This window comes from Lepidochelys kempii, chromosome 2, assembly GCF_965140285.1.
Source record: "Lepidochelys kempii isolate rLepKem1 chromosome 2, rLepKem1.hap1, whole genome shotgun sequence".
NCBI lineage: Eukaryota > Metazoa > Chordata > Testudines > Cheloniidae > Lepidochelys > Lepidochelys kempii.
The window spans coordinates 57200389-57224751 of record NC_136381.1 but is presented as its reverse complement, the minus strand read 5'-3'; the positions used below and the strand labels follow the sequence as shown (position 1 = coordinate 57224751).

At 40.6% G+C, this 24363-nt stretch overlaps 1 protein-coding gene across 21 annotated transcripts in view; it reads right to left on the bottom strand.

Moving 5' to 3' along the window:
- The window catches only part of STAU2 (staufen double-stranded RNA binding protein 2), a 225159-nt gene that overhangs the window by 110441 nt on the left and 90355 nt on the right, over positions 1–24363 (bottom strand). For all 21 annotated transcript variants that reach the window (XR_013635293.1, XM_073330822.2, XM_073330823.2 and 18 more), the window contains 2 exons: positions 23406–23466; positions 5953–6263 (listed from right to left, as the gene is read on the bottom strand). Coding sequence is in view for 20 of the 21 variants with exons in the window: in XM_073330822.2 (XP_073186923.1) it covers positions 5953–6263; positions 23406–23466 (372 nt within the window). In the remaining variant the exon portion in view is untranslated. The remainder of the gene's footprint in view (positions 1–5952; positions 6264–23405; positions 23467–24363) is intronic.

The window sequence follows — 24363 nt, the reverse complement described above, 5'->3', positions numbered from 1 at the left end:
ACTCACCAAAACCAAATCTAAAATGGCATCTCCTCTTGTTGGTTCGGCAACTACTTGGTGAAGGAATCCATCAGCTATCGCATCCAGGAAAGTCTGAGCCCTATTATTATTACTAGCACTTGTCCTCCAGTCTATATCTGGGAAGTGAAAGTCTCCCATGATCACACAATTCCCATTAGAATTTACTTCATTAAAAACATTAAAGAGTTCTCTATCCATATCCAAATCGGATCATGGTGGTCTATAGCACACCCCAAGCACTATCTAAGGACAAGCTCTTGTAGCTTTCTTTCCCAATGTGATTTTTGCCCAGACAGACTCTGTTTTATCCATTCCATCACTTATTTCTTTAAAGTCTACCTCATCATTGATATACAATGCTACTCCACTACCTTTGCCTTTATTTCTGTCTTTCCTAAACAGCACATACCCTTCAATACATGTACTCCAGTCATGACTACTATTCCATCATGTTTCTGTTATCCCTATAATATCTGGTTTTACTTCCTGCACCAATAACTCTAGTTCCTCCATTTTGTTACCTAGGCTCCTCACATTAGTGTATAAACATCTTAATTTTTGCTGTTTGGCTTCGCTCACATTCTTTACCCGATTAGGCACAGACATTCCACTGTCAGTATCACCTATTAGACTGGTATCTACACTACCTTTCCTCCTTACGTCCACTCTCCTACCTATGGCTGTATCCTTTCTTACTTCGTTTTCTTCCCTCTCAATGTTAAAATCTGGCGTGGAGATTACCTGGACATCTCCCAACCATCTCCCCCAAATTCCTAGTTTAAAGCTCTTTTAATCAGTTGTGCCAGCCTCCATCCTAGAAGTCTATTTCCCTCCCTACTCAGGTGAAGTCTATTCTGAGAGAACAGTCCTCTGTCCATGAATGCTTCCCAGTGGCCATACATCCCAAAGCAAAGGTTGTGGGGTACCCTGCAAAGACTGGTGAAGTCTCAAAGGAACAACTGCTCTTGAATGGAGAAAAAATTTGCACCCTGTTAGTGCATCCTTCCTTAATAATTCATAGCTTACCACTGACTTTAACCTCAGAGGAGAGAAAATGTCCCATCTACCAAACAGGGGGTAGGTGCAGTTTAGAGTGCTAGTGAGGTAAAAGCAGCACCAGAGTTAAGTTAGGAGGAAGGAAACAGCTACTGTTAAGATTTCTAGGGAGCTCTGCCAAACTAAAAAGGCAAATGACACTTGGTCACGCACATAAATACTGAATAGAAAGTTGCACCTATCCAGCTAAGTGCTTTTAAATTTAACAGAGAAAGACACATTTCTTGACTCTGAACTGCATTTGGAAAGAATTTTTGAATAAAAATGGATATTTCTGATTGTTCAGCTGATGATCAGATCTTGCTGAAAATGCTGTCACTGGTCAGACACCAGTTGCACACCAAGTGTCCGACACACAAAGAAATCAGTTGATTACAGTTTTAACATTCAAGTTATTTTCTTAGGGCTCAGTGCTGAAGCCTGACTCAGTCTATATGCAATGAGAACTCCCAGTGAAGCCAAATCTTACTGGTATTCAAGTCACTGGAAGATCTGCGTATATAAGAACTTCAGGCCTGAACCCCTTCATTATTAAATAGTATAACAGTACTAGAACTAGCTACCTATCTCTGACACTATTACTAAGTAGTGAATTCAATGTTAAACAAACAATTTTTAAAAGCAACTAAGTGTCTTAGAAGCTTAAGTCCCATTTTCAAAAGTGAATAGGACCAGATTTTCAAAAATTTTCAAAGTGGTACATCAAAGCAGGCTAGGTGTCTAACTCCCAGGGAAATCAATAGTAGCTGGGAACTTAACCTACTTAGGTGCTTTTGAAATCCAACTAGGAGCCTATCTGCATTTTTAGGTGCCTAAATTCCTTTGAAACTCAATGAGTCTTAGGTTTCTAAGCACCTAAGTCACTTTTGAAAATGGCACTTAGATGCTTTTGAACATTTTATCCATGGTCCCCATTCCAAGGATCTTACAAATAGTGACCGATCTGAACAAAACCCCACATATGAACTTCTAATCCAAACCATATATTTCAATCAGATCCAATTCCTAGGTCCAGACAAGACTGGACTGATAGCCATATCCAAATCGCCACAAAGTTTGGACTATTAGCATATACTTCATAATTTCAGTCAGTTCTGGTTAGGCCTATCTCTGCTTACAACCCAAGGCCATGATCCTTACACTAGTGCTGAACTTTGTGCACCAAGAGTAGTCCTATTGACTTCAGTGAGTCCAATGGGACTTCTCATGGGCGTAAAGTTAGTCATAAGTGTAAGTCTTTGCAGGACTTGCACCTAAATCAGACACAGACAAAAAATTGAGACACACAAAATGCTACATTTTGGTGAGGTGAGGATCACTTGAAAAATGCCCAGCAATGCAATTTTTAAGTAAATCAGTGTATAAAATGGAATAGTTAATAAATAAACAGAAGTGGGAAAATAGTTATACTGTGCAAACATTGCAATCAGTGACATAAATTCAAACAGAAACTCCTATTAGAAAGCCGTGATAATGTAACGATGAATGTATCTAAGGCCCTAATCCTGAGATCACTGCATGCACGTGTACTACTGAAGCCAACAGGGCCCTACACAAGTGCATCATTGTGTCCACACTCAGCAATTGCAGGATGGGGCCAAAAATTATGGTACCTTGAGCCCTACTATCCTTACTTCAGGAAACCTCCCACTGGATTAACTGATGGACTCCAAGTAACTCCACTGAGTGTTTTGCCTTAGTAAGAACTACAGGATTAGACCATTAATGTGTAAACTGTTGCTCTAGAGATTTCCATTTAAACAAACTCTTTGAAATAATTTACTACACTTAAACTGTCAGCAAATATATGCTTTAACTTCTCTATTCCAGTTTCAAAGCAGTGAATAAAAAGACAGTCATTTTAAAATAACTATATTAACCAAAGCTTAATTTTCCTTTAAATAGTCTCTCAGCAATTGTCTGCAAAATAATTAACTTGTAGATCATTTGCATACAAAATAAGTACTAAGAATACTTTATTCAGACTTTGTAAAGGCTTATTTGTGAAGCATTTGGTTTCACTAAGAATGGTAATGTGAACTCTGCCATTCTTGGAAAGTATCCATGGATAGCATCTGTATTATGGTGAGAGAGAGCTGATATCTACCATTTACAAATTTCTTTGGAATAATAAGTCAAGAAATTTTAATACACTTTTTAAGCACTTTTCCACATATTGGTCCCGATAGCTCTTAACTATTAATAGTTTGTAACACAACATGACTGATGTCATATACAATTGCTTCAGAAGAATTTAATTTAAATAATCACATACAAAAGGTGCCCTCTTCAGCTAAAGAAGTTGAAAGAAATATCATAAAAAAATCAATAGGCAAATATTTTTGTTTACATTTACAATAATAAAACTTCAGACAAGTATTTATTGTTTTTAAAAAAATACATTATAACAGAACAAAATGTATATATGTTGATCATGAAAGACAAAACTACCATTATCTGGACTAGAATGCACATGCATGCTAACAGTTCAAAAATCATTTCAGGGCATTCAGGAAACATGAAACAAGCTACCTGTTTGTGAATGTACTATTTTTCTACTTGGTAAGTATGCCTGAGAAAGTTAACCTGTAAAGAAACAGGCTTTTAAACTCTTAAACACAAAGAGCTTTCTACAGTGAAATGGTGAAGAGACCTGTGATATGCACCTGACAGGCCACTAAGCCATTTCCCACAGAGATTCTGTTCACTGCTCCACCTCAGCTCAGTGATCCAGCAGTGGCACAGACTTTCACATCAATACCAAATTAATTCAACCAAGGTATTAAAAAAGCATGCTGATATGATGTAAAATCACCAGTTTATATACAGAGGGTATGTGGAAATCAAATAGATTCTCTACCAAAGTTAGTGTATTGTTGTGCAGTATTATGGACAAGTAAAAAGTAATGATAAAGCAGGGATTATATGTCTGGCTCAAGTTAAGACCCTTTAAAAACTACAATTTCAACACAATCATCTAGCATCAAAGAATGAAAAATCAGGACAAATGCAAATAATCATTTTACAGTAGCCACATACTATAGATAAGTAGGAACCAATATGTAGCTTGGGAAAATAGTACCATAATAATTTATTTTCATATACCCAAAGCACAATTTACTAGCAGGCACAAGCAGTCTGACAAGATGTGAAAGGAAGCAGTGAAAACGTCGGGGATTGAATTTCCTTTCATCAGGATTTGTCTGCTACTACTGTATGCAGATGACAAATGGAACTGAGAGAAATTCAAGATATTTAACTCTTATTAGTAATGTAATGCTACTGTAATGGGTTTTAGATTTTTGCCTTTTCTTGTATTAAAAGAAATAAAAACTAATTAATCAAAAGCTATATACTGAGGATTGTTCAGAATCTGAGTGCATGTTTTCTTCATTAAGAACAATGGGCCAGTTCCAGTCGGTACAAATCGATGTAGCTCTGTTGAAGTCAATGGATCTATGCCAATTTATGGAACACAGTGTCTGACACTATGCCTTCAATTTTAGCGGTCTTGTTGAAATCATTACAAGCAACTGCATACTTTGTAAATTACATGGGCTTGAAAAAAAAACAATCATGGGCATAAAAAATTCTAATAGAAACCTTTAATTTTCATAATTTCATAATTTAAGCAGATAATACATGATCATACTACATGAGCTAGATCATATGAAACAAAGTTATCAAACAAAACAAATGTATAAGTCTGAGGAGAAAAAAACCACGACGGTAAAACGATGGAATTTTAACAGCCAATCCTACCCTGCAATGTTGAAACACATTAAAATATACTATTGCACATATGTATACATTTTTCTGAGTGTGATCAGGAAGCAGCTTCCTTCCCCCATTTTGTAGCACTGCACAAATGGCTAGGTGCATTACGGAGGCTTTTTACTGGCCTATGAAGTATAAGGTATTATCCACTGCTGGAGACAGGTCATCAGACTTGATGGACTAGTTAACTGATCCAGTATGGTAAATCCTATTTTATTCTTTCACCAGTACTGAGCATGGCATCAAGAGCACTCTATGCTGCTCTGACACCAGACACGCGGTTAAGTTATACCTTTCAATCAGTACTTCATTCTTCAGTCTACTTGTAGCATGTGCAGAGAGGAAAGCAGAACACCAATTATAAGGAGTACCATAAGGGCCCCCGATCCAGCAATGCCTTTAACAAGTGCTTAACTTTATGTTTGTGAGTAGTCCCACTGATATCAATGGCATTATTCACATGCTTAACATTAAGCACGAGCTTAAGTGCTTTGCTGGACCAGGTCCTAAGAGAGGATCCAGTATCAGAACAGAAGGAGCGCACTGAGAGTAGGAGACCCAGAAAGCAGTGCAAGGGAAGTGGAAAGCATCTTTTAAGTTTATAATTGTTTAAGGAGGACAAATGGGGAGAAAGATGGGCTAAGGTTATATCTATACTGCAATCACGGGGTGTGACTGCAGCTCAAGCAGACATTCCAAAGCTAGCTAGCTAGCTTGGCTCCTGGAAAAGTGAAGCTCTGGCAGCACTGTACAAGCCCACCCGGAACCCTGGGTAATTACTCACACAGCTGCCCTGCACTGAAACACATGCTGCCACAGCGTCACTGCTCCAGTATGTGAGCTAGCTAGATTAAAGCTAGCTTGGGTAGGTCTCCTTGAGCTGCAATCACACCCCATACTTGTACTACAGACATACACAATATACATTCTCCTCCTCTGTGTAAGGGGGAATCTCCTGGATCCAGAAACTTTCTTAGAGCCCCTGCTAATTTTACAAGATAGGTGGCATGCGTGGTCATACTCTAGAGGGCAAGAGGGAAATCCTAGATGGCAATGCTATGATTCTGGCTGAAGAGCTTCATTTTCCTCCTCCCATACCTGAAAGCCTTGAATCCTTGCCAAATACTCCAGCTGTTTTGAAGGCTGCACTGCAGAACAGGGGGAAGCAGGAGATATTCCTTTTAGACCTATGGCTTCAGCAGTCGGGGATGTTCCATTCATGAGGAGTTCCCTGGCAATTGTAGCTGTACTATTAGTAGTAGCAGCAGATATGCTGAAGAAAGAGCTAGAAGTCTGGCTCATTTCTTTGGATGACAAATAGCTTCCAGTAGTGCCAGGGGCTGCTTTGTTGCGGCTTGCTTCCATCTCTTGATAAACATCAGGTGAGAGATGGAGAATTCCCTTTGGTGCTGAAAATGAAAGCAAAGACCATTCTCATTACACTTGCAGTGAGTTAAAGATGGACAACTATACCATTGTCAGTTTAGATGCTTCCCACCTGAAAACAAACTGTATACTTATAGGTCTTTTTCAGTATAACTGCGAGTAAGAATGCATAATCTACCTGATTATAACCAAAACTGGTTTTAAATGGACATTAAGGGGAAGGATTTTTTTTTTTTTTTTTTTTTTTTAAAGATCCTAAATGTGGCCTCTAAAACTGTGCTTGAAATTTGGCATTCACAGACCATTTGGCATGCACAAATGAGGTACTTAGATGTCAGAACTAACAAGACATAGCCACACCCCAAAATATGATAAACTTTATTTTCTTGTAATCCTCTTCCTTCTCACATCCCTACACCATTGTCTGTTGTCATTATTTCCTGTGCTAACATGCCTTATTTAGGCCGCATACCCTTCAGTGAAGGAAACAGTCTTCTTTTTTTAAGCATTATGGATATCTGTGACACAGTATATATTGTAAATAATATCTTTTTGACTTGTACTTGAGAAGGTGTATTCTTTGCTCAGTGTGAACACCATTTACATCACAGGAATTATGCTATGTATTAGAGACCCAAAGAATTTATTCACGTGCAGTTATGGAAATCTCTCTAATATTAGACATACAATTAAGGATAATTGCTCTTGGTAACTATATTTCAGTATTTTAAATAATATTTTTAGACAATGAAGTCCCAATCCTGCATACACATGTGCACCTGAATAACTTTACACAGTTGAGGAAATCAACTGAGATTCTCATGTGTGCAAGAGTGTTCCAGATCAGGGCTTATTTAAGCCATCTTACTATACAGTCAAGCTATGTTTTGAAAAATAAATGATATCCATTTTGAAGATAGTTTAAAAAATAATAATGAACATGAAAATATTTTATTAAATTACGACAAGCATATTGGAGCCTTCTATTGGTAGCAGTCAGACTGCCTAAAATATGACATTTGTGACAGCTGGCAGTATGGGAGTCCATTTTACAATAGCAAACCAGTTCGGCAACTAGTTTAGCTATGAGAAAAAAAATGCTATGGTTCAATGTTTATAGATTATTTTTCATTTGCAATGCATATGAAAGTCATTTTAAGACTGCAGAACAGTCTTAAAGAAGAATCGAAACTGGATTTCTAGTTTCTTATAATGGGTTTTCCTAATCTCAGTGGCACAAATGCTACTTTTTAAATAAGATGTCTGCTGCCTGAAGTAGATTCGGAAATACCAGCTATAATTAAAATCCTGAAATTCAAATACATGGTGAACATGCTTCCTTGTTGAACTTTCAGACTGCTGTCTGAGCAAATTGGTTATAGGTGTGTCTTGTAATTGCTTTACTCAATTTGGCTTTTAACTCATTATAAGCTTCATACGGTTAGACCACAATCCAATATTGCTGATTACAGGCATGAAAAGCTTTCATGAAGTATTTCGTTATATTGTTAAAACGTGAATAATTTCGTGACTGCAGTGATTAATTTCACAAGAGGAGACATAACGTGTGGTTCAACTCTCTGACCTTGCAAACCATATTCACACAAGTATAGAGACTCACACAAGCCCCACTAACAGAACTACTTGCATGAGTAAAATTAGGACTGGACCCCAAATTCTGGCTTCCCCCCACTGAGCCACTACAAGAGCTGGTGCAGAGCCACCGCAAGCTACAATTCCTCAAACCTGACTGCCTGGGCAGGGCAAACACAGACAAGAAAGTTCAAGTGGCCTGCTGACACGGAACCCTACAGTGCTCCGTAAAGTTGCTTCAGATCAGAGCAATTCAGGCTCTAATAAGTGCACAGTGAGAGGGGGTACATGAATGGAAAGAGCAAGACACATTCCTTACCCAGCTGATTACTATGTCCTGTCTCCTTGCCTAAAGCTTAGAGAGCCCTATGGCTCCAGTCCTCCAACTGACTTTGCATGGACAGATCTCCAGGGAAGTCAGTGGGGCTCTGCCCAGGTACAGCGGTTCACCTGCATGAACCTCTTGCAGGACCGGAGGCCCAGATCAATATGTTGCATGGCTTCTGAATGGCTGTACTGTGGAAGTGTTAGAGAGGGGCAGGAAGAGGCTCTATGCACCATCTTCCCCCCCGGACAGATCCGTGCAGGACAATATAGAATACAGCCCTATAAGGATAAAACACCATATGCACATGTATAAAGCAGTATTATGTACAGTATTTTAATAATATACCCTTCATCTGAGACTTCACCGCCTTCAGATAAATCTAATCTCACCTCACATTTTTTAAATTGCTTTGTAAAATGGATACAGGGTTTAAATGATTTAAACAGACATAGCGCATCCCCCGGTTACTGTCAGGTAAAACTGGGCTACATAAACCAAGAAACAATCATTACAAAATAGAGCAGCAAGTACCCAGCACCTCCTAAATCTGACCCACTGTAAATCCAATTTCACTAAATGCATTTGAGAAATAAAGGTGATTAATTCAATAATATAAGTGAAAGAACACACTGGTGCAGAAATATTATTATGAAAAAGAATCTATTTTGGAAAAAAGCAACACAATGCTAACTTTTTTACAAAATATTTTAAACCAAATTAACTACTGCAGATGTCTATTCCATTGATGTAATATTCCTTAAAACAAACATTTCACATGCTTTCTCAGCCTTTTCAATGTTTTTACATGATCCACCCAAATATCTAACTGCTGTCTGGAACAATAGTTGGGAATTTTTCCAGACTACCAAACTTTCTAAATGTTAAACTAACTAATATATGGCATATGATGAATAAAAAGATATTCAGCATGATATATCAAATGTTCTTATAAACCACCTACATTGTTATAAAGGAGATTGTAAATTAATAATAGTAATAGTACTTTGCCTTTATATAACACCTTCCAGCTGAGGATCTCAAAGTGTTTTACAAGTAACAATTAACTAAGTCATATGAAACACTTAAGAGGTAGACATTATTGCCATCACTGACTATTTTTAAAAACCAAGTGATGTAGTATTTTGGACATTATATTAATACACTTGCAAACTGTTAGGATTTTAACTAGAATTTAAGTTTAATGAGGCTAATTAAAACTTGCTTTAAACAGCTGCTGCTGAAGTATAGAAAAACTTTTAAAAATTGCTTTTGGAATATTTGTGCTAAGAAATATATTTTCTTAAGTTTTATTGCCTATTTTTAAAACAATACTAAGGATCCTTCTATGAAATACTTCTGTGCCTGCTGCTTATTCCTAATCTAATTGTATAACCTTCTGTTTGACTATTACAGTTTAGCTGCTGTGGAAATTATGGTATTACAGGATGATAATTATGATATCAAGTGAGAAATGAACTATAGAAGTATAAGAACTCTTAGAAACAAATACCAGCAACTGCTTTCATACATATACTTTTGTTAATAAAATTTGGGAGACTAGAAATACAAACAAATGAGATATCTATTGACTTATCTCTAGACAAGAGTTGTCCACACAGCGTGAGTGGATCTCTAAGTGAGCAAAGTTCTTATAAGCTTATTATTCCTCTGCAAAATCTAGATTTTTATGTGAATATCAGGAAAAAATCATATGCTAAATTCAATACAAATCTCATATTACAGAATCATATGTAACTGTAAATCATAAAGGTTATAGCAAAGATGCAGAGTAATATATGACAATTATCAGGAGTCTCAGGAACTATATTTCACCATATATATCAACAATGGTACACCTTCTGCTGCATATAACCTGGAGGTGCATTCATGAAAGACCTATAAATAATTTCCATGCACAAGCATATTATTTACACCCGTGGGCAATCATGTAAGGAAAATATGCAGACTAGCTATGCAGTATAATCACTAACACTTGAAAAACAATTCTAATCCATTCTTTAATGGTAATTGTTAGCAGTCGCTTAAAATTTTAATCTCTAAAAAGACTTCCAACCCTACAATCAAATACAGGTGTGTATGATCTTTTGTCTACATCTGCCAATCAGATACTAGAAAACTGCAAAGTGGTATGGAGGCATACTATATAAATGGCTAGATTAAGACAATGTAGGGACCTGGGTAACATCTCTACCTGGGTAGTCCCCGTAGTCTTACCTCTGTGCTGTGGTCCCATCCCTGCCTGGACTAGCAGTGGCAGAGCCACCAGTGCAAGCAGCATCTTTGCTCTTACCCACCATTCCTCTTTGGACAGGCTGGGGACTCCCTCCTCCCTGGCCCATCACACTGTGTCGGATTCCCTTCCAGAAGAAAACTCAGCCTTCACCCATCAGAGCAAAGGATTCTATGTGAGAGGGCACTTGCCAACATCACCCCCAGCAGAGCCATGATGACAACAAGCCCCCCCACAGACATAGCCTCTGCTGCAGAGGTACTGATGGCCCCATGGCAGCAGGTTCCTCAGCAAACTATCCAATAAAGTGAATGGGGCACTTAACCATCTTAAAGCCATCACAGGGCTGTCTGCAGATTTAGGACAGTATCTCTTCATCAGTTACACTGGGTCATGCTTTCAAGCTTTTCTTCACAACCACGAGGTCTAGGAACATATTATTTTTGAACATGAAAGCTGAGATCCTGATGTTGTAATAAAGAACAGGAGTACTTGTGGCACTTTGGAGACTAACAAATTTATTTGAGCATAAGCTTTCGTGGGCTACAGCTCACTTCATCGGATGCATAGAATGGAACATATAGTAAAAAGATAGATATATACATACAGAGAACATGAAAAGGTGGCGTAAGAGGCTAATTAATTAAGATGAGCTATTATCAGCAGAGGAAAAAAAACTTTTGTAGTGATAATCAAGGTGGCCCGTTTAGACAGTTGACAAGAAGGTGCGAGGATACTTAACATGGGGAAATAGATTCAATATGTGTATCAAAAAAATGTGTAATGACCCAGCCATTCCCAGTCTCTATTCAAACCCAAGTTAATTGTATCTAGTTTGCATATTAATTCAAGCTCAGCAATTTCTCATTGGAGTCTGTTTTTGAAGCTTTTCTGTTGCAAAATTGCCACCCTTAAATCTTTTACTGAGTGGCCCGAGAGGTTGAAGTGTTCTCCTACTGGTTTTTGAATGTTATGATTCCTGATGTCAGATTTGTGTCCATTTATTCTTTTGTGTAGAGACTGTCCGGTTTGGCCAACGTACATGGCAGAGGGGCAATGCTGGTACATGATGGCATATGTCACATTGGTAGATGTGCAGGTGAACTAGCCCCTGATCGCGTGGCTAATGTGATTAGGTTCTATGATGGTGTCACTTGAATAAATATGTGGACAGAGTTGGCATCAGGCTTTGTTGCTAGGATAGGTTCCAGGGTTAGTGTTTTTGTTGTGTGGTGTGTGGTTGCTGGAGAGTATTTGCTTCAGGTTGGAAGGCTGTCTGTAAGCAAGGACTGGTCTATCTCCCAAGATCTGTGAGAGTGACAGATCATTTTTCAGGATAGGTTGTAGATCTTTGATGATGTACTGCAGAGGTTTTAGTTGGGGGCCGAAGGTGACAGCTAGTGGCGTTCTGTTATTTTCTTTGTTGGGCCTGTCCTGTAGTAGGTGACTTCTGTGTACTCCTCTGGCTCTGAAAGAGTACAGGAACGGATCTGTGCAGACACATGCCTAGAACCCCAACCAGGGGTATTCTATTTGCTACCCAAGATCCATAAACCTGGAAATCCTGGATGCTTCATCATCTTAGGCATTGGCACCCTAATAGCAGGATTGTCTGGCTATGTGGACTCTCTCCTCAGTCCCTACGCTACCAGCAATCCTAGCTATCTTTGAGACACCACTGACTTCCTGAGGAAACTATAATCTAACGGTGATCTTCCTGAAAACACCATCCTGGCCACTATGGATGTAGAAGCCCTCTACACCAACATTCCACACAAAGATGGACTACAAGTTATCAGGAACAGTATCCCCCATAATGTCACGGCAAACCTGGGGGCTGACCTTTGTGACTTTGTCCTCACCCACAACAATTTCACATCTGGGGACAATATATACCGTCAAGTCAGCAGCACTGCTATGGGTACCCGCATGACCCCACAGTATGCCAACTTTTTATGGCTGACTTAGAATGCTTCCTTAGCTCTCGTCCCCTAACGCCCCTACTCTACTTGCGCTACATTGATGACATCTTCATCATCTGGACCCATGGAAGAGAAGCCCTTGAGGAACTCCACCACAATTTCAACCATTTCCATCCCACCATCAACCTCAGCCTAGACCAATCAATACCAGCGGTCCATTTCCTGGACACTACTGTGCTAATAAGTGATGGTCACATAAACACCACCCTATACCGGAAACCTACTGACCGCTATTCCTACCTACATGCCTCCAGGCTTCCATCCAGGACACACCACACGATCCATTGTCTACAGCCAACCTCTAAGATACAACCGCATTTGCTCCAACCCCTCAGACAGACAGAGGCAAACACCTACAAGATCTCTATCAAGCATTCTTAAAACTACAATACCCACCTGCTGAAGTGAAAAAACAGATTGACACAGCCAGAAGAATACCCAGAAGTCACCTACTACAGGACAGGCCCAACAAAGAAAATAACAGAATGCCCCTAGCTATTTCCCCATGTTAAGTATCCTCACACCTTCTTGTCAACTGTCTAAATGGGCCATCTTGATTATCACTACAAAAGTTTTTTTCTCCTGCTGATAATAGCTCGTCTTAATTAATTAGCCTCTTACGTCACCTTTTCATGTTCTCTGTATGTATATATCTATCTTCTTACTATATGTTCCATTCTATGCGTACGATGAAGTGGGCTGTAGCCCACGAAAGCTTATGCTCAAATAAATGTGTTAGTTTCTGTGGTGCCACAAGTACTCCTGTTCTTTTTTGCAGCTACAGACTAACACGGCTGCTACTCTGAAACCTGATGTTGCAATGTGACTTTCAGGAGATAGTCCCATGTCTAAAGAACTGTCTCAATCCAGCTCTGAACATACCAGACCTAATTCTTTCCCTCCTCTTGTTCAGTACCGTCAGAAAACTCCTTCTCCCCCACAGTTTTCAGTCTTTTCTTGTTTCAATGACTCAGAGTCATAGCTTTTCCCTAAGCAAGGGGCAGAGCACTGTTCTGCTGCCCCTGGAGCACAACGGAAAACAGACTGTGACTCAGAGACTCACAATTTGTCTCCTGGTCTCCCCGCTGTGCTGAGGAGAAAGCTACAATAGTTGGTGTGTTGGGAGGGGCCAAGGCTTCACCCATTTCCTCCCTCACCTCCAGAACACTTCATTGGAACATGCCTTGCTCCCTGCACTGCAATTTGTACCACCAGTAGAAATGTGTGCCTTACTCCTGTGGGCTGCAATGCCTCCAGGGCCATGATTTAGCCCTACATGCGATCTGCTTATCTTACAAAATAAACAGATCATTTCAACATTTGAAATTAGCAATCTTTTTTCAGCCAAAGATAAGTTATGTGAGATATGATCAGTACTTGGGAATTCAATAAAATCAGCCAGCAATAACCACCCAATAGTTTATTTTTAAGACCCAGATTCTGCCACACTTACTCATGCTGAGGAATACCTTCTTGATTAGTCTCACTAAAATCAACAGGACTAACTGCAAAGTAAGGTACTTTGCAACACGAGTGAGGGGTATCAGAAGCTGGCACCAAGTTACTTCACCACGAAGCAATTCACAGTAGACCAGATTCTGTAAGGTGTTGAGCACCTGCAGATCCACATGGATTTCCACAGGAGCTGCAGCTGCTCAACATCTCTTAGCATCTGGCCCATCATAAATCCAATTTCACCAAAAAGCCTTGGAGAAATTCTAAAAATAAGGGTGGCTATTTTAGTAACAAGAATGAGTAATTTAAGTATTACCATAAAAATAAATGGTAAAAGCCTGACAATTTCTATGAAATACCTTTTAAGTGTCATTACTTTAGAAAACATTTGTAAAACAACAGAATAGGTAAACACTATAGCCATTATGTACTCAGCAATAGTCTAAATATCAGCTTAGACTTCGGAAGCAGAAATACTGGCCTAGACACCAACATTATTTGCCTAATGCATCTGTCTGAGGTATTTACAGGCAACCAATCACTGTAATATACAGGCACCAAAAATAAATATGTTGTAGTTACATAGTGCCATCCATTAAAAGATCTTAGTTATGTGAGTGTAGCGGGATGGTCACCCCACTCTGGCCCTGAAGGGGTTAAAACAGCCCTGGGAGAGGGCTGCCTGGGGAGCCAATAGTAAAAGCAGCCCTGGAGAGGGCTGTGGCTGGGAAAAGGACTGAAAGCACCTGAGTAGCTGACCACAGCTGTGGCCAGCTCAATCAGGGCCCAGCTGGCCCTTATAAGAGGGTTGTGAGCCAGGAGCTGGAAGCATCTCTCTCCAGCTCTAGAGTGGGAAGGGCTAGCTGCCTGAGAGCAAGGTACCTGAAGCAGAGCAGAGCAGAGCTGGGAAAGGGCAAAGGGAACGCCACCATGGTAAACCCCCAGGCTGCAGGCCTTGTTGAAGGACTACAAAAGGTACTTGGGCTGCAGGGGGCAGACCAGGGATAGGCAAAGGCAGCAGGTCCTAACCCCTTGCCAATGATGAGTGGCCATTATAGACTGCAGTCTGCCCCAGTGAAAGGGGGCTAGATGATGACTGGCAGTAGCCACTGAGGCAAGGTGGGAATAGAAGGTTGGGGGTTCCCCTGGGATGGGAAACCCAGAGTGTGGGGGTACTGCTGGGGGCATAACTCCAGGGTAAAGGGCATTGGGGTCCAGGAGGGACATGGGGGCCAGTGGCAGGGGAGACACCGGCCTGCAGAGGGTGCTCTCTAAACTGGAAAAGAGCTAATTCTGAGGATGACTAGCAGGAGGCGCTGCACCGGTGAGTTATCACCTTGCCACAGTGAGGTTAAACAAAGTAATGTTATGTAGCACCCTGATTCAAAAACCAGCTTGTTTACCCTCACAACCACCATGTTAAAAGATACGTATATTATTTGCTTCTTTACAATTGAATAAGAAGACAAGAAACAAAAATGTGTTGGGTTTTTTTTTCCTTTTTTTACAACAGGTCTGGAGTTCCCTAATTTTGCTGGAAGATGCTCTGCACAACTGAAGAACTACTAGAATTATGACACCACAAGAGATGAGGCTGAAACCTGAGCAGTGGAAAAGGGGGGTAATTTTTAGTGAGACTTTTTAAATTCTGTTTTTGTTGTATTTGTCATTAACTCTTGACACACACTTGAGAGAAAAGCTCTTTGTGAAAGTTTCAACACACTCCTCTCTCCATTTGGGGAATGAGAACTCATGAAAAACAAGTCTTGATATTTTTAATATAAAGAACAAGCAGAATAAAATAAGGGAATTTCTACAGAACATCTGATTAAACACTCTAGTGGACATGGGTTCAGGACATATAGCATTTTTTTGAGGCAATGACTTGTGCATTTGAAGCTCTGTATAGTAATTCAGTGTACCAATAGAACTTAAAAATGATCGAGGCTAGCATATGAATTTTGAAGGGAGATAATGTAAAGCAGAGGACAGGAAAGAGCTGTTATCAATAAAAGTAGACGGGTCAACAAATTAGGGAGCTGAGAGCAAATCAGGATGGAGAGCTGACAGTTCAGATGCTTGGAAGAGCAATGAGACAGTGATTTTTGAGGGGTGAAGCAATGAGTCAGTGCTTCAGTGTAACCAAAGAGTGGCCTGCGTAGGCAAGATCATTCATTAACAGAGTAAAAAAGAGGAGAGTGGGAGTTGTGGTCATGGGCATGAAATGAAGGGCATGACCTACATATGTGAGAAGAAAGAATGAGTAAGTCTAGCAGATGAGGATGGAGAGGTAGTTGAAGTTAAGAAGAAAGCTCAGTGAAGTTATGAGTGAGGATGAAATATCAAAGGAGAAATCAGTGTGAGAGGAAGTTTTGGGGGGTGAGATGTTTGAAGTAAGGAAAAAGCTTGGAGGAGAGAATGGAGAACTCAAATAAAGCTTTGGTTAGGATAGCAATACTGCCTCAGCTCAAATGATCCAGTTTCTCAAGGAGATAGCTTCTCCAGATGTGAAGAGGACTAAGAGGGCCAGGTCTCAGTCAAGAGATGTTGAGAGCAACATAATTAGAAGGTCACTTGTGGCCACTCTTAACCCCAAATGCATATGGATCTTTCTACTGGAAATGCTTTCTTATATCTGAACTAATCCTTTACATACACCAATCGTGTGCAAATATATCTTCCAAGAGTATTAAGTCTAATGACCTTTAACAAACTCTCATTCTGCAAGAATTACCCTCAACTACTGAGGAAAAAGTGATATGGTCTTCCTGCTTTCTCCATAACACTTTTGGGTCCCACTTGCTGAATAACGTACGTTTTTCTTCTTCTATCTCCTGTTTGAAATTGTTAGCGCTTACTGTTCAGGCTGAATGATTATTTTACCCAGACTGCTAACTGCAATTAGATCTCTCCAACACAAATCTCAGAAGTAACTATGGTTTCAGAGTAACAGCCGTGTTAGTCTGTATTCGCAAAAAGAAAAGGAGTACTTGTGGCACCTTAGAGACTAACCAATTTATTTGAGCGTGAGCTACAGCTCACTTCATCGGATGCATACCGTGGAAACTGCAGCAGACTTTATATATACACAGAGATCATGAAACAATACCTCCTCCCACCCCACTGTCCTGCTGGTAATAGCTTATCTAAAGTGATCATCAAGTTGGCCCAAAATCCAATCCCTGGATGAGACCATATCAGAACAGAATTACATGAATATCTCCTGCTTCCCAATCTGATTTTCCAGGGGACTTCAGTGAGCAAGGGAAGATAGTATCCTAGCTCTCTTCCATAGGCTATCAAGGGAGCCTCTTGTCTCAAAATTACTGTAACTTCTGTACCCACTGAATTGTCACCTGAGTACTGGGATGGCATACCAAACGACTGCAAGAGACTCCAGTTCCTGTCTACAGGCTCAGCTGGTGGGACTGACACCTTGGAGTATGCAGTAATGTTATAATGCTCAGCCAGCAGCACCTGTGCTACAAAAGCTGTTGGAGAGTCATTGTTCTTTGAGCTGTGCCACCTCAAATGCTTTCTGCAGTGTTATCAACTCATCTTATTGTGTCTTTTACCCAGCATGACGACGGAATGGTCGTGTAGAATCTGAGGTAAATGTATAATTAAAGGAGTTATTAAATTATCAATCCACCACCTGGCAGAGCAGATTGATATAAAAATCTTTACTTAACCAAAAGTCCAAGAAACATCAATAATTAATACAAAAATAGAATCCAGTGTAAATTATGCACTTGAGGCACACAGAAAATGATACAGAATAGTGAAAATAAAAATATAATGCTACCAGATCTGAATTTAACAAATCTGAAATATAAAATAGACACTTTATCCAATAAAATGTGAACGGACTTTGGTTATCATCATCCATGGAAATGTACAGGTGTTCAATTAGCCACAGAAGAGCTCCATTAACATTCCCTGGATGCAAAAGAAACATGGGGAATTACAAGAAAGACTTAATGAAAATATTGCTATACAGTATGTGTTTCCTCTTTGAGGCCAATATCTATAAGCACACACAATTTCATGCAAATCAGTCTTAATTTATTGTGCTTTTACAAGAAAAAAGTCAAGATGAAGTAAACAAATATTTTCCCTATAATTTATAATTATCTATACCTTTTTCTATCAATAGGGATTATTTCTATGTGATATTATTGATTAGGTGTAAGCAAAAACACACAAGATACTTAATAACGTGAAGGCAATTGCCAAAGTTCCCAATGCTATTCTGTACAATATAGACAGAAATAGTAATGTTCTTTTCAACCTTGGATTTAAGACACTACCCTGCCACACTCTGTTTTTCTCTTGGCTTATTTTTTACTCAGAAGAAGTGTATTAGATCAATATCTTTGTTCCTTTGGAGTTCATCTCTCCTGCTGTTTGTTCACCACCTGAAATCATAATCATCTGTTTGTGACATCACAATTAGTTACTGAGAAGATGATTACTTTGTCACAAACAGATGATTATGATTTCAGATGGTGAATAAACAGCAGGAGCAGATGTACTTCTAAGGAACAAAGATCCTGATTTCATGCAAGAGTCCTTAGTAATAAAAGATTAAGGAAGAAAAACAACAGTAAATATTTTACACATAGGTGGAACTGTTTATAAACATGTTTTCCATGAGGTAGCTGTGGTTCTTCAATTTTCATTTGGACAACACCCATAAACTGGAAAAGAGACTTCTGTTTAACTTCTGTGAAAAAGTGGAACACCTTTCCTAGGGAAAAATGGTTTATACTTTTTTTTTTTTGTGCTTCTTTATGATGTGTAAAGAATGCCTGATAGTGCTATCAGTTAGGAGGAAGTAGGGTTGAGAAGTTTGTCACAAGGATGGTTTTTGGAGTATTTAATAGCTGGGAAGAGGGGAAAGGGGTAACTGGTCAGCTTCTGGGGACTAGTCCTGGGGGATGCAGAAGGTGCAATAAGTGGGTATGTTATAGGAAACAAAGCAGAGGGTATTTTCCAGTGACAACCCACACAAGATATACAGTTGGAAAGCAACAGAATCTGTCGCTGTCTTGTAAACAATTTACTATTGTTTCTTTAACAAAACAGAACTTCACTTTGCTATCCTAGTTTTAGTCTATATGGTTTCAGACGAAAACACTGCAGATCAAGCAGACAAAGAAAGAGAAACACCTGCATGCAAAAGGAAGCTAAAAACATAATCCGCCAAAGGCTCGGCATTTTCGCTAACTAAGGCCCAAGCTTAGCTGGAAGAGCAGCTGCTCACCTATTAGAGAATTGCTATGAAGGTGAATGAGGGCAGCAAGGAGGTACACACAAACACCTCAGAGCCATCTTTAGACTATTACAGTTCCCATACAGGTTAGGGGCCCCACCATATGCTATCCATGTCACACCACAGTGATGCAGAGTTCCATTTTCCTGCAATGTTTTGATGTTGTATGATGCTTTAACTTCATTACATAAATACAATTGGGTGGGCCACCCTGCCCAATATACTGGTGTTCTCTCTATCCTCACTCCATTAAAATGAGGATTTGGGAATTCTTCTCTTTAACCCATCCTATATTTAAACTATTTTACCACCACCACATATGAAAAAAAAATACAGAGCTGACATTGCAAAGAAGAGATTATGTACTAGTTCTTCAAGAATTGCCTCTGTACATTCAGACTTGTAGGGAGATGGCACTGAGCTGTGGAACTGTCAATGGCACATGTCACTACCTTAAAAAGCTGAGTCTGTTGGGGAGGGAGGGGGGAGTGACATCACCTACTCTACATAAAGGGAGTACACTTCTCGAACTACCTCTGCTCCTTCTCCCTAACTGCAAAGTCCAGATTTTATACAGAACTCCAAGGTAAAGGGGAAGATGTGTAATAGGAATAGACAAAGGCCCTCAAAGCTCATAGAAGACTGTTCTTTAAAATTCGCCTCTGTGCAACATGACAGTGTCTGGTTGGTAATGGGTTCTCCCTGACATCTCTCCCCAGACGGTACAAATAACCTGTCAGATGTTCGAAATGGCTTGGTCTTTTCCAGGTAAAAACCAAGTTCCTTGCATCAAGTGTATTGAGATCGGTTTCTCTTGGGTAGGAATGGTGCTCTAAGGAAGAATATGGGGAGGGAATATATTGAGATAGGTGGAAAACTGAGACCATCTTAGGCACAAAGCTGGGATGGGGCCTCATGGTGGCCTATGGTCCTTATGGATGATAGTATAAGATGGAATGGCTATCAAAGCACTATGTTCATTCACCCTAATAGCAGATGCAATTGCTCTCAAGAAGGATGTTTTGCTTGCTAGATGATTAAGAGAGGCTTGAGCAAGCAGCTCATAAAGGGGGCCCATCGGCTTCAATAGGACAAAAATGACATCCCACAAAGTAGGGAGCATCCTAAGGGGGGAAAACACATTTACCATGCTCTTAGGGTATGTTTACACTGCAGCTGGGAATAAAACTCACCGACAGGCTAGCTTCACTCAAGCTAGTGTGCTAAAAATAGCAGTGTGGATGCTGTGCCTCTAAGCGCCCAAGCTCAGACTCAGAGGATTAGATGGGCTTGAGAGCCAAATTGCTGTCCAAGCCACAACATCCACACCACTTTTTTGAGTGTGCTACACCAGAGCTAGCAAAGACACAACATTACAGAAACTGGAGACTGTCGTGTCAGAAGATGGGTTTGTCCTTAACATAAATCTGATGAGCAGATACTTCTGCCATATGGATTTTAGAGAGGCTATAGCTAAGCCTTGAAACTTAAAGAAGGTACTCTGAGACTGCAGGGCCGCAGCTCAAGATGGGGGAAATCCTTGACTAGTGAAGTATAGTATACCATATAGTAAACCATTTCCATGTTGGTTTATAGCATTTCAGGATGGAGTCCTTCCTGGATGGCAAGAAAAAGCCTTGAACCCTCCGAAAGCAGAAACATTAGTCGGCAGGTGATCCTCCATGCTGCAAGGTGGAATGCACTCTTGTTTGCAATGCAGAATCCTTTCTGGCTGTTGAGACAGGAGGTCTGGAGATAGAGACAGCAGATATAATGGTATTCTGGCCAGCTGCAGAAGACATGGCTACCAGTACTTTAATGAGAGGGAGACGCCAAGATGATGACCGCTGATGGTGAGGATGATGATGAGGACTAACACTTCATGTTTTTCCACAAGGCGTGGTGTGAGTAATGCAAATATTATGCATTCTGTATTCTCTCTCCTTTACTGACTGCAGTGTGTGCATTGTTTGATTGGTTAGAAAAGTAATTATTGTAGAAAGAGCACTATGTAGTCCCTGTTGTGCACCATGGGGTCCCCCCTCTATTTCTAAGCTCTCTAATGTAGTTGATCTAGGGGGCTGAACTGTCATAGATTAAAGTAGGTGTAAACCCTCACCTTGGGGTAAGTAATTGTTTAAAGAAACCCAAAACTAAAGACCAGGCTAAACATGCACAGCCAAAGTTTTCTTGTCTCCACAGATAAAGGCTAGGAACACATTCCTCTCTGCTTGTTGATACAGTACACGGACATGGTATTGACTGTAAGCACCTATACTACGTGATGCTGCAAGGACAAGCAAAAGGTTTGAGGGCTTGCTGCACTATCTGAGCTCCAATCCAGCAGCAGCACATCAAGAGACACGGAATCCGGACCGCACAAGTGTTCAGAAGGCAAGGCATTTGGATGTCTTGGCAATACACACACTAGCCCTGATTGGAGGCAATAGTGATTGTAGGGATGGCAAGACAAAAGGGTACCCCAGAGGACATTGTCTCTGTTCTCCAACCAGCAAAGCTGTGGGCGCACTTAAGGAGTCAGTCTCCCTAGAAGGCTGTGTACATTTGGCGTGTGCCTCTCAAATGATGTGATATACGTCGATAAGGCCTAATAGTTTTAGGAAAAATTGTTTGGTCTGTACCAGCTGTTCCCTGAGAGTTGCCGAGAAGTCTCATATCTTGCAAAATCTCTCCTCTGGGAGAAAGGCTATGTCCTGAGTGGAGTCCAGAACCGCTGTGATAATCCTTTGTGTAGGTTGATGTATGAATTTTTCCCAGTTGATTAAAAATCTCAATAATTGTAAGTGGCTGTACATCTATTGGATCACTGAGGACAGAGTCTGCTGACAGTGGTCATTAGAAGCCATTCATCCAAGTGAGAGTAGACAGAGTGCAGAAAACACCAGCTATGAATATTGGTCCCTGGTATAATCACTGGGCAAGAAGCATACCTCTGAATGGAACTCAGATATTCAATATAGCACCAGTGAGGGACAGAGGCTTTCTGGAACAGGAAAAGGGCTATTTTTCAAGTTCTCCTATGCAACCAGGTTCAAAACGTCTCTTTATTGCCCTCCATAACTTAAACAAGACTCTCTTTCTCTCTGTGTGTCCATGCACTTTAGTGTGCTCATCTCTGCAGTATCTCGACAGAATGCAAGGCCCCATGGGTCTAGAACCCAGGTCTGTACAGCTACCAGGCAACTGACATCTCCAGCTGTCACCCAGCAGCAGCTGTAACCAATTTGTGCTCCACTTCCCATGACCCAATGTGGACACAGACCCCAGGTTTAATTATGTAAGTGGGAGAGCTCTCTCCCACCAACACAGAGCAGCAACACAGGAGACCCTGCAGCGGTACAGCTGTGCCACTGTAAGGTCTGTAATGTAGACATAGCCTAACATGGGGTAAAATCATATTGAAGACAAGGCAGTCTGCAGTTTTCACATGCGTTATCACATCAAGGTGCTAACAGGGTGGTCTGATCCTTTAACAGCCAGGAACCTGGGGGCAGTCAGCCCTGTTCAATGACCAGACCCAGCTGGGCTGGAAGCAAGTGATTATAAAGGCAGCAAGCATCTCAGTTGAGGGGGAGCTGCAGGTGGGAGATGGGCTCCTGTAGTAGACCCTGAAGCAGTAGTATTAAAGAGAAGGGTGAGTCCTCCATTCAGCACTGAGAGAGGCAAGGGGAAAAGCCTCTGTGTGTTGTGGCTGATCGTGGGCAAAGGAAGTGCTTTTTCGTTTTGATGTTTTGCTTACGTTTTATGTTGCGCAATAAAACTGTGTCCTGAGAGAGACTTGGGCATGGCAGAGTGTCTTTCCTGGGTTGGGGAAACAGGCCAGCCGGCTACACAGAAAAAGCCTGGAGGCAACCTAGAGTTTACCTCAATCTGCTACTGTGAAAATTACAACTACTTTGTCTTTACTAGGATTCTACCTCATGTTAATTACCATGCATGAGCTAACTTGAGTTCAGAAAACACCTTTTTCTCTAATGAAGACAATGCCTAACTGGCTCTATAATTAATGCATTTCAAAATAAGCAGGAAAATCCACTCAGTTTTTAAACAAAGAATATACCATTTTGCTCTTGCTATAGTAGAGCACACTATTATACTCGTAAGGCAGATACATCACAGAAAACTTTTCAGACAATTTCTGATAAAAAAGACTGACAAATGTCCATAATGACTGGATTATTTAGTTGTTTGAAATAATCAAATACCTAATGGGAAGATGCCTAAAAGTTAAATATGAATGAAATAAGAAGTAATACTCACTGTTACTCGTTGGCTCAGGAAACCCAACATTTTGGCCATTCCAACCTTTGTTTTCCCCTGGCTGGCACAGTTAAAAAAAAAAAAAAATAAATAAGTCCAGCACAAATATACTTTTACAGAAAGTATTAAAGAGTTTTGTGAAGAAACATTTCCATTTTAAAAGATTAGCTGTTTGAATTGACCAAAGCTAAACAAGCATATGAAGAGGTCCTCTACAACAGTGGTTCTCAAAGCTGGTCCGCCGCTTGTTCAGGGAAAGCCCCTGGTGGGCTGGACCAGTTTGTTTACCTGCCACGTCCGCAGGTTCCCGCAGCCCCCATTGGCCTGGAGCAGCGAACCGCGGCCAGTGGGAGCCATGATCAGCCGAACCTGCGGATGTGGCAGGTAAACAAACCGGTCCAGTCCGGCCCGCCAGGGGCTTTCCCTGAACAAGCAGCGGACCGGCTTTGAGAACCACTGCTCTACAAACCTGCCCACACAGCTCTGCTTGAGCACCTTCATTTTCACCTGAAACAGGTTCTTCCAGTACTAGACCTCCCCATGAATAAACATTACCAGCTACAGGCCAAAAGATAACAATAAAGATGTGAGCACACTGTTTCACCAGGGACTAGGCTCAGATTAGCAAATGTGTTTAACTTTTGATTATTCAGTGTTGTTGTAGCGAGGGTCCCAGGACATTAGAGAGAGATAAGGGACCATTCAGGGTGCAGTGGCCCATTAGCGCTTCTGTAGTCATAGGAAAAAAAGGAGGGTTAGTGGGTTACAGACTGTTGTAATTAGCCATAAATCCAGTCTCTTTATTAAGACCATGATTTTTAGTGTCTAGCCCAGTTATGAATTTAAACTCCCAAGCTCCTCTTTTCCAAGTGTTGTGGAGGTTTCTGTTGAGAATGAAGCCTGATAGATCAGATATAGAGTGATTGCCTTGTGAAAAGCGTTCACCCATAGGTGATAT